This window comes from Anolis carolinensis, chromosome 3, assembly GCF_035594765.1.
Source record: "Anolis carolinensis isolate JA03-04 chromosome 3, rAnoCar3.1.pri, whole genome shotgun sequence".
In the NCBI taxonomy this organism is placed as follows: Eukaryota; Metazoa; Chordata; class Lepidosauria; order Squamata; family Dactyloidae; genus Anolis; species Anolis carolinensis.
The window spans coordinates 235,051,803-235,063,891 of record NC_085843.1 but is presented as its reverse complement, the minus strand read 5'-3'; the positions used below and the strand labels follow the sequence as shown (position 1 = coordinate 235,063,891).

The following is a 12,089-nucleotide window of genomic DNA, read 5'->3' as shown; positions in this document are numbered from 1 at the left end:
GACACAGCAAACAAGATAGATATGCTGGATTTCGTACCACAAAATCATAAGTCAAACACTTCCTAAGTATCTAGGACTGTGTGATGTATTTTCGGATGATGCGCGCAGATCCCACTATTATTATTATTATTATTATTATTATTATTATTATTATTATTATTATTATTATTATTATGCAATTAATCCAGGTATTCAGACCCTAATGGAGGTAGTGCTTTAATTGCTAGTATAAGACTACAAATTTTTATTTCATTCAATTGTATTATTTTAAATTGTGATTTCACTGTTCGTATCTCACTCCGATGTCTGCTGATGCAGAATAGGAGTGAAAAATGTATTAAATATATAAATAATCCTGCTGGATTCCAGACTACCCCAGCCACTGGCTAAAAGGTTGCCCCTCATTGTCAACCACAGCAAAAAGGAGTAATGATTACGATTGCCAGGTCAGGACTATCACAGGCTATGAGATTTCAGCACCAAAACCTGACAGCTAGTAATGACCCCTTGCAATGGCCCTGATGATGTTACAAGTGGCTGATGCCATCATGCTGATGGCCCTGCTATGTCATTACCCATGATCAATTAAGCATCAATCAATGTTGCAAAGAGTATGTCATTCAAATGAAGAGCAGCAAGTCTAACAAAGGAGGATTACATACACACAAACACAACACACACACATACCTCCTCCCCACACACACTTTACAAGGCAGTGCTATCACCCTGAGAGTCCTGCTCTTCACCCTAAGGACTGAAGACCTGAGAAGCCTATGGCATGTATACAATTCTGAAGCCAACCCCCGGGCACTCTTATGTTATTCCTCTTTCCATCCCGATCGACATACCTGTTGTACCAGTTGAAAGTGATCACACTCAGAATAGAAGCAGTAATCTCTGGGTTCTGGAAAACAGAGGAGTAGGAATTCCAATGTGAAAAATTAATGGAATGATTGCAATCAGGTATAACTGATCTGACCCTCAAAATAAAACTATAGAAGAAATGGGGGACTGTGGCATCACCCCACCCACACTGCGACTCACTATGCGTAGATCATCAAGGGGCCCAAACATAGCCATCATAACTAAAGCTTCGTGGAAATGTCTTTCATCTCATCAAGCTTAACAGGAGAAATGTATCCAAATGAGGAGACATAGGGGACTCTAAAATCTATTCCCATTTCAAAGATTAGCCTGCCAGCATGGAACAGTAATAATACTCACCTTCTTTGCTGCCTCCTTAATTTCAGGAGCAATGTCAGAAATGACAGAGATGAACAAGAGAAGGAGTTGAAGTCCGTAAGAGACCAAAAAGAAGCTGAATCGGGGTAAGTCAGCGATGGAGCTCTACAGGAGTGGAAAGCAAGTGAACATTACTGTCATCTGGTAATTTTCCCGGCAAGCAGAAATCAGAAAAATTCCTTTTTAAAAATAAACTATGACACAGAGATATCATAAAAACGCCTCGAATTCAAGGGGTTATATCCCAAAAAGTACGTGTTCTGCATCCTAAACCACTATGATTGAGTACCACAATGCCCTTTTCTTTATCTTCTTTTTGCTACAGACCTTTTTTCTTTCTTAATTTATTTATATGCCACCTTTCTCCTAGTATGGGTCTCAAGCACCTGATGAAAGGCTAAAACAAGATAAGATTAAAACCAGATAATAAAAAATTAACACCCCATTACACAAATGATCACAGTGAAACACCATTACATTTTGGTGGCTTGTCTTTGGTTTGTTCTTACTAGTTTTATGAAGTACAGTATTAACAGATAAAAAATTAATAGAAAACAAAACAAAACAAATGTGAATGCTATCTACAAAGTAATGAAGATACAGTAATTGGAATGCAGCCATTAAATACATTTAGAAAAACATACAATCAATCTAATGTGGAATCTAATGTGACATCCCTCCAGAGGTTTAAATGGTATATAGGTGGTGTCAGGCATTGGATGCACTTGATAATGGATTCTAAGAAGGGAATCTATTTTTCAATAAAGAAATTGTGTTTAGCGGGATTGTGTGTGGCTCTTAAATAATCGTGGGAGCCCTCGGTAGTGCAGCGTTTTAAAGCGCTGAGCTGCCGAACTTGTGGACTGAAAGGTCGCAGGTTGTGATGCCTCATGGGCCCTGTAGTCCTGTTCCTAGTACTATTGTGGCAGATGAAGATGAAAACATGGGGTTTTCGCCGGTGCAACAAGAGCCGGAGTCTCTTCACCTGCCGGATGTTGACGTTTGCCCTCAAGAATTCAGTAAAACAGGCCTTGGGCAGGACTCCCCTCCGTTTCCCAGGAAAGAATCTTATTCTAGAGACAGGGGAGTTAGAGAGGCCCAACGGAGGAGTTTACGAATTGCAGCCAAACAACAGACTGATTAGGCCTGCTTCCCTTGGGAAATTCTAAGGAGTCTTGCATCTGGACAGAGTTGGGTTTCGCTTCTTGTTCTCTAGGGAAAGAGATTTGTTGGCGGGAAAACGAGACCCAATATAGGTGTTTGGCGCGAGAGATTCTTTGCGGAGTCAATTGATCAGCTTCAGGAGAGAGATCGTGTGTGGACTTCGTAACCCCAGTTCCTTGCTTCCCGGATCAAGTTTCAAGCCCTTGCCTTGCCTTGGCTTGCCTTGCCTTGCTGTTTAACCACGGACCCTGCTCCACGCTTCATGTTTTACCTTGTTTCCAGTCACGGACCTAGCCAAGAACCAAGTTTATTTCCAGCCTTGTTGTCAAGCTTCATTGGACTCTAAGACTCTGTCAATTCCCCACACTATTGCTTGGCAAAAGTGTGTGTTTCGGTCAAGTGGATTAAAACTTTGAACTCTAATATCATTTATTGGACAATACATTTTTGGACTATATTTGACCTCATTTGAAAGGTCTGCTTCTGAACTATATTCTTCACTTGTTTTTATTGCTTTTATATATTTCCTTAATAAAGATATTAGATAGAGATTGGCCTCCGTGTATGGTTATTGGTGCCCAGCAGCCAGGGGTCGGACACAGGTTTGAATCCGGGGAGCAGAGTGAGCACCCGCTGTTAGACCCAGCTTCTGCCAACCTAACAGTTCGAAAACATGCAAATGTGAGTAGATCAATAGGTACCATTCTGGTGGGAAGGTAACAGCAGTCCATGCAGTCATGCTGGCCACATGATCTTGGAGGTGTCTATGGACAATCCCGGCTCTTTGGTTTAGAAATGGAGATGAACACCAACCCCCAGAGTCAGACATGACTGGACTTAATGTCAGATGAAAACCTTTACCTAACCTATTTAAATAATCTGATAATTTTTCCATTATATAATAATAATAATAATAATAATAATAATAATAATAATAATAATAAACACTGACAAAATTATGATCTGCCAACTGCAAAAGGCCACCCTACTGGGATCTGCACGCATCATCTGAAAATACATCACACCGTCCTAAACACTTGAGAAGTGTTCGACTTGTGATTTTGTGATACGAAATCCAGCATATCTATCTAGTTTGCTGTGTCAGACTATGTCGTAGTGTCAATAATAATAATAATAATGATAATAACAATAATAATATACGTTTACTTATATTCCGTTCTATCTCCTCGAGGGGACGCAGAGCAGATTACAGGTACATATATGGCAAACATTTACTGCCATTATACAATTGACAGACAAACAATACATAAACAGAGGCAAGGCTTCCCTCTTTTTTATCTCTGACATCTGGAGGCTGTGCTCAACTTGGCCATGGGGAGGTGTTGTTGTTCCATTCCTCCAGGCCAAGGAGCCAGTCATCTATGGATGCCTTCTGCTGCCATGTTTTTTCAGGCACCTTTTACCTCCCCGCCAAAGCGGTACCTATTTATCTACTCACATTGCTGTTTTCGAACTGCTAGGTAGGCAGAAGCTAGGCTGACAGCAGGAGCTCATTCTGCCTGCAGCTTGAACTGCCTAACTTCCAGTCGACAAGATCTTCTATAGCTGGCGGTTTAACCCGCTGTGCTAGCCGCAGCCCTAGTACAGCATTCCATATATATACTAGTCATCTAGCAAGAGGGCTTTCTAGTTTTTTGCAAATTCTATCCTGAGATCAGAAATCATATCAATGATTTATGTTATGGGTTCTTATTCCTACCCAGACATTTTTACAACAAATTAAAAGCAGGATAAAGTACAATAGCATGTTTAGTGATGTCTGTGATAATAGGATTTACTTTCCCCAGAATGCATTCATCTTCATACAGGAAAACCACATAAGGATGAAAGTGCCTTGATGTAAGTACATTCTCACCAACATTTAGCCAGTGTGCTTTATGTAATCCTCGCTGTCCGGATAAGAGTGAGATATCATTTGTGGAATAATTTTAGAGTATTGCCCTTTCTGAGAACCGACCTAGGTTTAAAAGGGGAATAGCTCCATATTCCCTGCCAAATAGAGTTTAGGAATATGTGGGATTTCCACATTTTCATAATTATTACAATAATTTGAAAACACAACAGCAAAGTTTAAAATAAACTATGACACAGAGATCTCATAAAAAGGCTCTTTTCCCAGATCCTGGGCAAGGCAATAAGTGAGACGTTTCTTCAATCAAATGTGGCACATTGTTTTCTTTACATGTAGACCATAACGTTTCTGCTTTGCTGGGATTGCCTCATTCTTTCCCATCTTGGACTGTCTAGACTATCTCATATACCCTTTATTGCTTACCTGAATTGCTTGTCGGATCAAAGTCTGGAGTTGAAACACACCACAAATGACAGAAAGGATCAGAAAGAGGAAGAGAACCGCAGAGTCCCTCCGGATGGTAAAGCGACGACTGTCATGGATCAGGAAAACAAGCACCTGGAGAGCAGAGAGTTTATAGGACAAGATTAATTTCGGGGTTAGGAAAGGGAAAATATGCTCCCCAAATCCCCCAACAAGTATTGCCATGTAGTCCAAAAAAAAAAAAAAAACCAACAGGTTTTCCATGCTCTGCACCTGGAATGAGCTTAACATCAGGGGGTGGGATATTTAAATTACATAATGCAGGGAGCCCAATGCAAATGAATGACTGAATTAAAGTTTTGTGGCATTGCAGGAACAATCGAGAATGAGCATTGTTCCATTCTATTTAACACTGAATCCATATATTACTAAAACAATTTATTTTGTGGTACAGATCATCTAGCTAGGACTTGTGGACCAGCACTAGTGGAGCCAGTGGAATCTAATCAGGGTAAAATGGTTGGCCTTGGAAGGTGGGGTAGGGAGAAAACCGAAATAGTGCAGTGCTTTCATTCTACCGCATGGAGCACAGCTTGCCGAAGAATGGCTCTCACCCAAGTGACCACGTAGAGTGCAGGATTCGTGTACTGGATGGCAGGGTTATGGTGGTGTCCAAGGACTTCAACGATGGTGAAAATGAGTTCAGCTAGCGCCATCAGTAACAGCAGCATAGTCAGCACCTGGACAAAAGAAAAGGGGAATCAGAAATTGTTTCTCCTATGAGATTCCAGAAGAAAAAAAGTTGCAAGTAGCTTTCAAACGGGAGAAATAGCAGAAATTTGGAGTGTCCAGAAAAGACACCTTATTCACTTGTTTTTGCTGCTCTTTTTCCACTAAAGATGAGATGGCTTTCACATAGAATGGGATAAGACTCTTTTATCTTTCTTTCCTGCTTGCTTTTGGTTTTGTTATGGGCAGGTATCATTGTCTGATTCAGTCAGAATTAATGAAGAAACATCTGGACTGAAGTCTTTGCCGTTTTTCCATCAGTTCCTCCCTCCAATTGGCTCTTTTAGACAAGTCTAAGGAAGCGTGAGTTCTTGCAATGCAGGGTGTACCTATACTGCAGAATTAATGCAGTTTGACATCACATTAACGACTATGGCTCAATGTTATGGATTCATGGGAACTGTAGTTTTACAAGGTCGTTAGCCTTCTCTGCAAATAATACTGGTGCCTCACCAAACCACAGCTCCCAGGATTTCATAACATTGAGCCATGGAAGTTAATGTTTAACTGCATTAATTCTATAGATGAACCCGTATTTTTGTTGATGTCTGCCTGTTGCTTCCACCTCGGTATCTATTCATTCCATTTTTGGTGGGTGGGAAATGCTATTTGTAGTGATTTCTTGGATCTTGGATAGAACCCCTCCAAATATTTTTAAGGAAATAGTTTGCTGAGATAATATATTTTAAAGGGCAAAGTTTCTTCCTCTGAATTTTTTCACCAATTCTTAAAGATTAAGGGTAAAAGTTCTATTTCACCAAGGCCCATGTAAAAGATAAAAATGGGAAAGGAAAACAATGATTTTTTTTTGTTCAGATATGTCACAGAATTAAAAATAAATTCACATGAGGGTGAGAATAAAATCTTCAATTCATTACTGTATTTTTATTAAAAGTTCACACATTATAGCAATTAATCTTTTTTTAATTGCTTTTATCTCATCCACCTGCCTTCTCCTCCCCAAGTCATAAATTACTTCCCTGTCAATCCTCTTACTAATAAAATATTCTCTATTCAATTGTCTAATTTTATTAATAATTAGTCATAGCTTCCCCTAATCATTTATCCAGAATCTCACCTGATCTGAGGGTGGTTTAAAGCTGCTATTGGTCTGGAACATATAGCTGACAAATGGCATCCATATAACCTCAAACAAATTCTCTTTTCTTTCTCCTCTCTCTAATCTTACCTTGTATGTTAACTTTTCAAAAAAGCTTTTGCCCATATTCTGTTTAATCAATTCTGTATCAATGAATTCTCTATTTTCCCCACCATCTTTACAGCACGTGTCAGAAATAATATAAGATCTTTATTTGGTGAGAAAAAATATTGGCGACAGTGCTAGGAATAGTCTGTTGTTTGGATATTGTTTCAAAACTTTAGAACAACTGTAACAAATCTTATACCCTTCCAATATACTTTGAGAGTAGCCTGCTGCTTTCTCTCTTACCTGTTTAGTAAGGTAAAGTTTTGTGATAGACAATTTTTTCCTGTGGCATTTGAACAATGGAAGAAGCTGCCATGGCCCAAAGAGCCAAAGGAACCCAAGCGGGATCCAGACAAGAACTGTCTGTTCAAAGCAGAGCGTCAGGTCAGCATCCTCTCGATCCAGTAGAGAGGAGTTCTGCAGTTATGAAAGACAAACAATTCATGCAGATAATAGAAGCACAGACACATTAAAATCTTCACCCAATGCATCGTAACTGACATATATCTATTTCCTCTCCTGCTGAAGAAAAACTTTTCATGCTAGACTCATTGTTTCTTTATTGGCACTTCAACTAAGGAAGAAAACTTCTTATATCCTCTTAGAACAGTGGTTCTCAACCTTCCTAATGCCACGACCCCTTAATACAGTTCCTCATGTTGTGGTAATCCCCAACCATAAAATTATGTAACTGTAATTTTGCTACCGTTAAGATTCGTAATGTAAATATCTGATATGCAGGATGTATTTTCATTCACTGGACCAAATTTGGCACAAATACTCTATATGCCCAAATCTGAATAATGGTGGGTTTGGGGGAGGGTTGATTTTGTTGTTTGGGAGTTGTAGTTGTTGTCAGAGGGGTCTTTGGGGACCCCACTGATACCCCCTCATGATCCTCCTAGGGGTCCCAATCCCCAGGTTGAGAAACCCTGTCTTAGAACATCAAATTTGGCATAAGAGGCAGCCATATAGACTTAAACTAGTAAGGGATCACAGATAATCTGTCGAGGGATTCTATTATTTCATAGAATCATAGGCTCATAGAGTTGGGCTATCCAACTCCATCTGCATCGTGGGCCATCCAGTCTAACCCTTGCCAAGAAGCAGGAAAATCACATTCAAAATCACATGGCCATCCAGCCTCTGTTTAAAAGCCTCCTAAGAAGGAGCCTCCACCACACTCCGGAGCAGAGAGTTCCATTGCTGAACAGCTCTCACAGTTAGGAAGTTCTTTCTAATGTTCAGGTGAAATCGCTTTCCTTTAGTTTGAAGCCATTTCTTATACCTCTAACAAGTGTCTTTGGGGGAGACCTTATTTTTCCATGTTGGTGTTTGCCTTCATGCCCTTTCTGACTTATGGCAACCGTAAGCCACACGCCTCACATGATTTACTTTACCAGATTTATTTAGAGGGGATTTGCTTTTTCTCTTCTTCTGAGGCTGAAAGAGAGCAACTTGCCCAATGTCACCCCGTGGGTTTTCATGGCTGAGTGGGGATTTGAACCCTGATCTCCAGTGAAATAGTCCAATACTCAAACCACTACATGATACTGACTCTATATACTTTTCCATAGGAATCACAAAACAGAATTGCCTGTTATCTCTTTTTTAATATATGGGACATCTGTTTAGACTGTCACTAGTATTACAAAGAAGCAGTCAGTTGTGGAGTTTGTTTCCAAAAGGTATCAAGTCCAAAAAATTGAAAAATGAAGTATAGGTGGAAGCATGTTGTTGGCTTGGAGCAAAACATTATGTACAGATCAAAACTATAAAAAATGTGTGAAATCACTTGGGTACAAGGATTGGAAAATTGCATTTTATAGCAAAATAATGCATGACCTCACCATGTTTTTATTCCTATAACATTTTTTCAGATGGATTTGGTACCTTTTGGAAACATAATCAACAGTTCTAGACCCCTTCTACAAAGATGTATTAAATCCAGATTATCTGCTTTGAACTGGATTATTTGGCAGTGTAGACTCATAGCATCCAGTTCAAAGCAGGTGATGTGGATTATCTGCTTTGATAATCAGGATTACATGGCAGCGTAGAAGGGGCTTCCGATAATCCAGTTCAAAGCAGATAATGTGGATTATTGGCCTTGATATTCTGGATTATATGGCAGTGTAGAAGGGCCCATAGATGCATACAATCTTTCTTGCTCAGTATTGGTTTATACAGTAACCCAAGGACATATTATTTTCCTTTAAGTGTAATTGTTTTCTGGTCTTCTGTTATCAGCTAATTACTGATATACTATCTTGTTTTTTTGCCTTCAGTGAATTAGACAGGTCTTATAATAATTTATTTGTTCTAACTCAGCCATCAACCAATTGCAAATGAGATTTTACTGACCTTTTGTACAAGGCCACATGCATCCGAATACATAACACTTGACCTGGTCACCGTTATTCCAACTGTGATTAGATCATGTGTGACTCAGCATGACTAAGGACTATTCTACCAATTAACTACACTTTCTTAGCTTTCTGAGTTGTTTTTTTTCTTGATTAGATTCTAATAAGCTCCCTTCCACACTGCCCTATATCCCAGGATCCCATCTCAGATTATTTGCTTTAAACTGGATTATATGAGTCTCCACTGTCAGATAATCTGGGATAACAAGATAATCGGGGATATAGGAGCAATGTGGAAGGGGCCTCTCTTTGTGTTCTAATCTACCCACCACATTTGTGTATTTAACTTTTGAGGATTTAATTAACCACAGATATAATTGATATGATCTCTCTAAGAATCTTTAGGTTTTATTTATTTATTATTATTTTATTTACCATATGTATATCTTGCATTTCTCAACGTAGAAAGGGAATCAAAGCGGCCTTACAACAAGCAGCAATTTGATGCCATACACACATATATCAAAAACAATCACAATAAAACCAATGATTAAAATATCAATTATTAAAAACACCAATTAAAATCATGCCATCCAAAACATAATCCAGGGCAGTTTTCCAGCATGATCTCAGAAGGCTGACCACAGAATCATACTAGATGACCTAAAATTCCTATAAATATTCTCTCAGACCCCTTCTACACAGCTGTATAAAATCCAGATTATCTGTTTTGAACTGGATTATATGGCAGTGTAGACTCAGATAATCCAGTTCAAAGCAGATAATGTGGATTATCTCCCTTGATATTCTGGATTATATGGCAGTGTAGAAGGGCCCTTAGATAAAAAGAGTGTGTTTTTCTATTCACACTTTCCTCACTTTCATATTGATCCTTCACTCTCCCAACATTCATGAAAATGAAAGATCTACTGTTCAAGTAAACACTGAAGTCTGATATATCACGTAGCACATTCTAGTTGGAATCCCGTCTCCTCTATCTCTTTTTGCAAAAAGTTACTAATTGCAGGTTCTCCACCCATGTTCTCAAGCTCCCTTATCCACGAAAGCAGCCAAAAATATATTAATGAGCACCGAGGGGGAGCTTTCCAAGGGGAAAGAACACTGAGATTATTTGTAATAGGTAGTATAATGAGAGGTATCACGTTTCCAAATCTTAGTATATCTTTGAAACAACAGCATACTATGAGGTTAGCTTATTAATCTTATAACCACAATCACAATGAATTTGCTGTGTGTGTCCAAGGCAATAATACATATACACTGCTGTCCCAAACCCTCATCAAACAGCCCCCAACATAGAATGCATGGCATACTGGCAGAGTTCAAGACAGATCTCTGCAACCTCTTAGTGTGTCACAGTATCATCATCATCTCTGCCAGAAACCGAGTAACAGTTTTGGGTAGAAGAGGCTGCTACTTACCCAGAAAACAGAGCCACAGAAATCCCCCAAGGCTGCCATCGCCATGGCAAGGCACTCTCTTCTCCTGTCCTTGTCCAACTGATTTATCAATCCCAGGAAGCTGAACAGGGCAAAAGTCCCACATGCTCAACAAAGGGGCCTTAGGAACAACTACACAGTGACAGGACATTAATCGTTAACTCCAGATGCATGTTTAGCCTCATGAATCAGATTTGTTAATCTTGAATATAGTAGTCTGGGGCAGGACTCTAGAAAATCTATATCTATATAATAAAAGTGAATGTTTGTAGGTATGTGGGTATGTCCCCTCGGGTGAGAAGGGCGGGGTAGAAATGTTGTAAATAAATAAATAAATTAGCCTCATGATTGAACAACTAAAATAAGCATAGTAAGAGTAATAAACTGTTCCCAGTGGGAAGAGGGAGGGAGGGAGGGAGGGAGGGAGGGAGGAAGAGGGGGACGTATACATGCTCAATTATACTTAGGTATAAATATTCAATAGTATTTTTGCACCCTCGTGCTACATAAGGATAAGTTCATAGGTGATAATGGGGAGGCGGCAGGATTGGGGAAAAATACTGGTATTTTGACTGTGGAATATCATGATTGTATGTTTCTATGTGTGTGTACGTATACAGTAGAGTCTCACTTATCCAACGTTCTGGATCATCCAACCCATTTTTGTAGTCAATGTTTTCAATACATCATGATACTTTGGTGCTAAATTCATAAATACAGTAATTACTACATAGCATTACTGTGTATTGAACTACTTTTTCTGTCAAATTTGTTGTATAACATGATGTTTTGGTGCTTAATTTGTAAAATCATAACCTAATGTAATGTTTAATAGGTTGTTCCTTAATCCCTCCTTATTATCCAACATATTCGCTTATCCAACGTTCTGCCAGCCCATTTACTTTGGATAAGCGAGACTCTACTGTATATATATCCCACAATTTAAAAAATGCAAAAAAAAAAAAAAAGCAAGTTATGGCATTAGTGGTAAAATTTCATATTAAACAAGAAAAGAAACATTCTTCTGTCAGTAAAGTAAAAATAAACAAAAGTTAAGAAAAAGCAATGGCAATAAATAAACAAACAAATAAATAAATAAATAAATAAATATGTGGGTATGCGGTGGTGTATGTGGCAGCTTTCTGATTGGCTCCCACTTTCATAGGCCATGGTGACTGCCAGGAATGACGGACCTGGCCCAAACTTGGCACACTTAACCCCCATGATGCACTTTATGTCCGGGTGCCATTTGGGGGAGCATGGACCACGGATGATGGGATTGGCAGTACTTTCCATCGCTTTGGTTACCATAGACCACTACGAAGCCCACCAGTGACGGAACTGGACCAAACTTGGCACACAGAATCCCCATGACACCCTTTACGTCCTGATTGACCCCTATTCTATTTTTAATATTAGTAAATGATCCATATACTCATGTCAAACATTCCTGTGACTGTATGAAATCAAAGTAAAGTAAAAACCAAAAAAGACCTGAAAAAATATTTCCAGTAAATTATTTTCACTACTTTACAAATCACTTTTTATCATAAATATATTCAAAA

The 12,089-nt window shown here is 39.0% G+C and overlaps 1 protein-coding gene across 1 annotated transcript in view; it reads right to left on the bottom strand.

Moving 5' to 3' along the window:
- The window catches only part of abcc2 (ATP binding cassette subfamily C member 2), a 48,083-nt gene extending 37,255 nt beyond the window's left edge, over nucleotides 1–10,828 (bottom strand). The window contains exons 1-6 of the mRNA XM_062976375.1: nucleotides 10,507–10,828; nucleotides 6,942–7,115; nucleotides 5,317–5,442; nucleotides 4,703–4,837; nucleotides 1,225–1,347; nucleotides 849–904 (exon numbers count right to left, since the gene is read on the bottom strand). Of these exons, the coding sequence (XP_062832445.1) occupies nucleotides 849–904; nucleotides 1,225–1,347; nucleotides 4,703–4,837; nucleotides 5,317–5,442; nucleotides 6,942–7,115; nucleotides 10,507–10,551 (659 nt within the window). The 5' untranslated portion in view covers nucleotides 10,552–10,828. The remainder of the gene's footprint in view (nucleotides 1–848; nucleotides 905–1,224; nucleotides 1,348–4,702; nucleotides 4,838–5,316; nucleotides 5,443–6,941; nucleotides 7,116–10,506) is intronic.
- Between the last annotated feature and the right edge of the window lie 1,261 nt (nucleotides 10,829–12,089).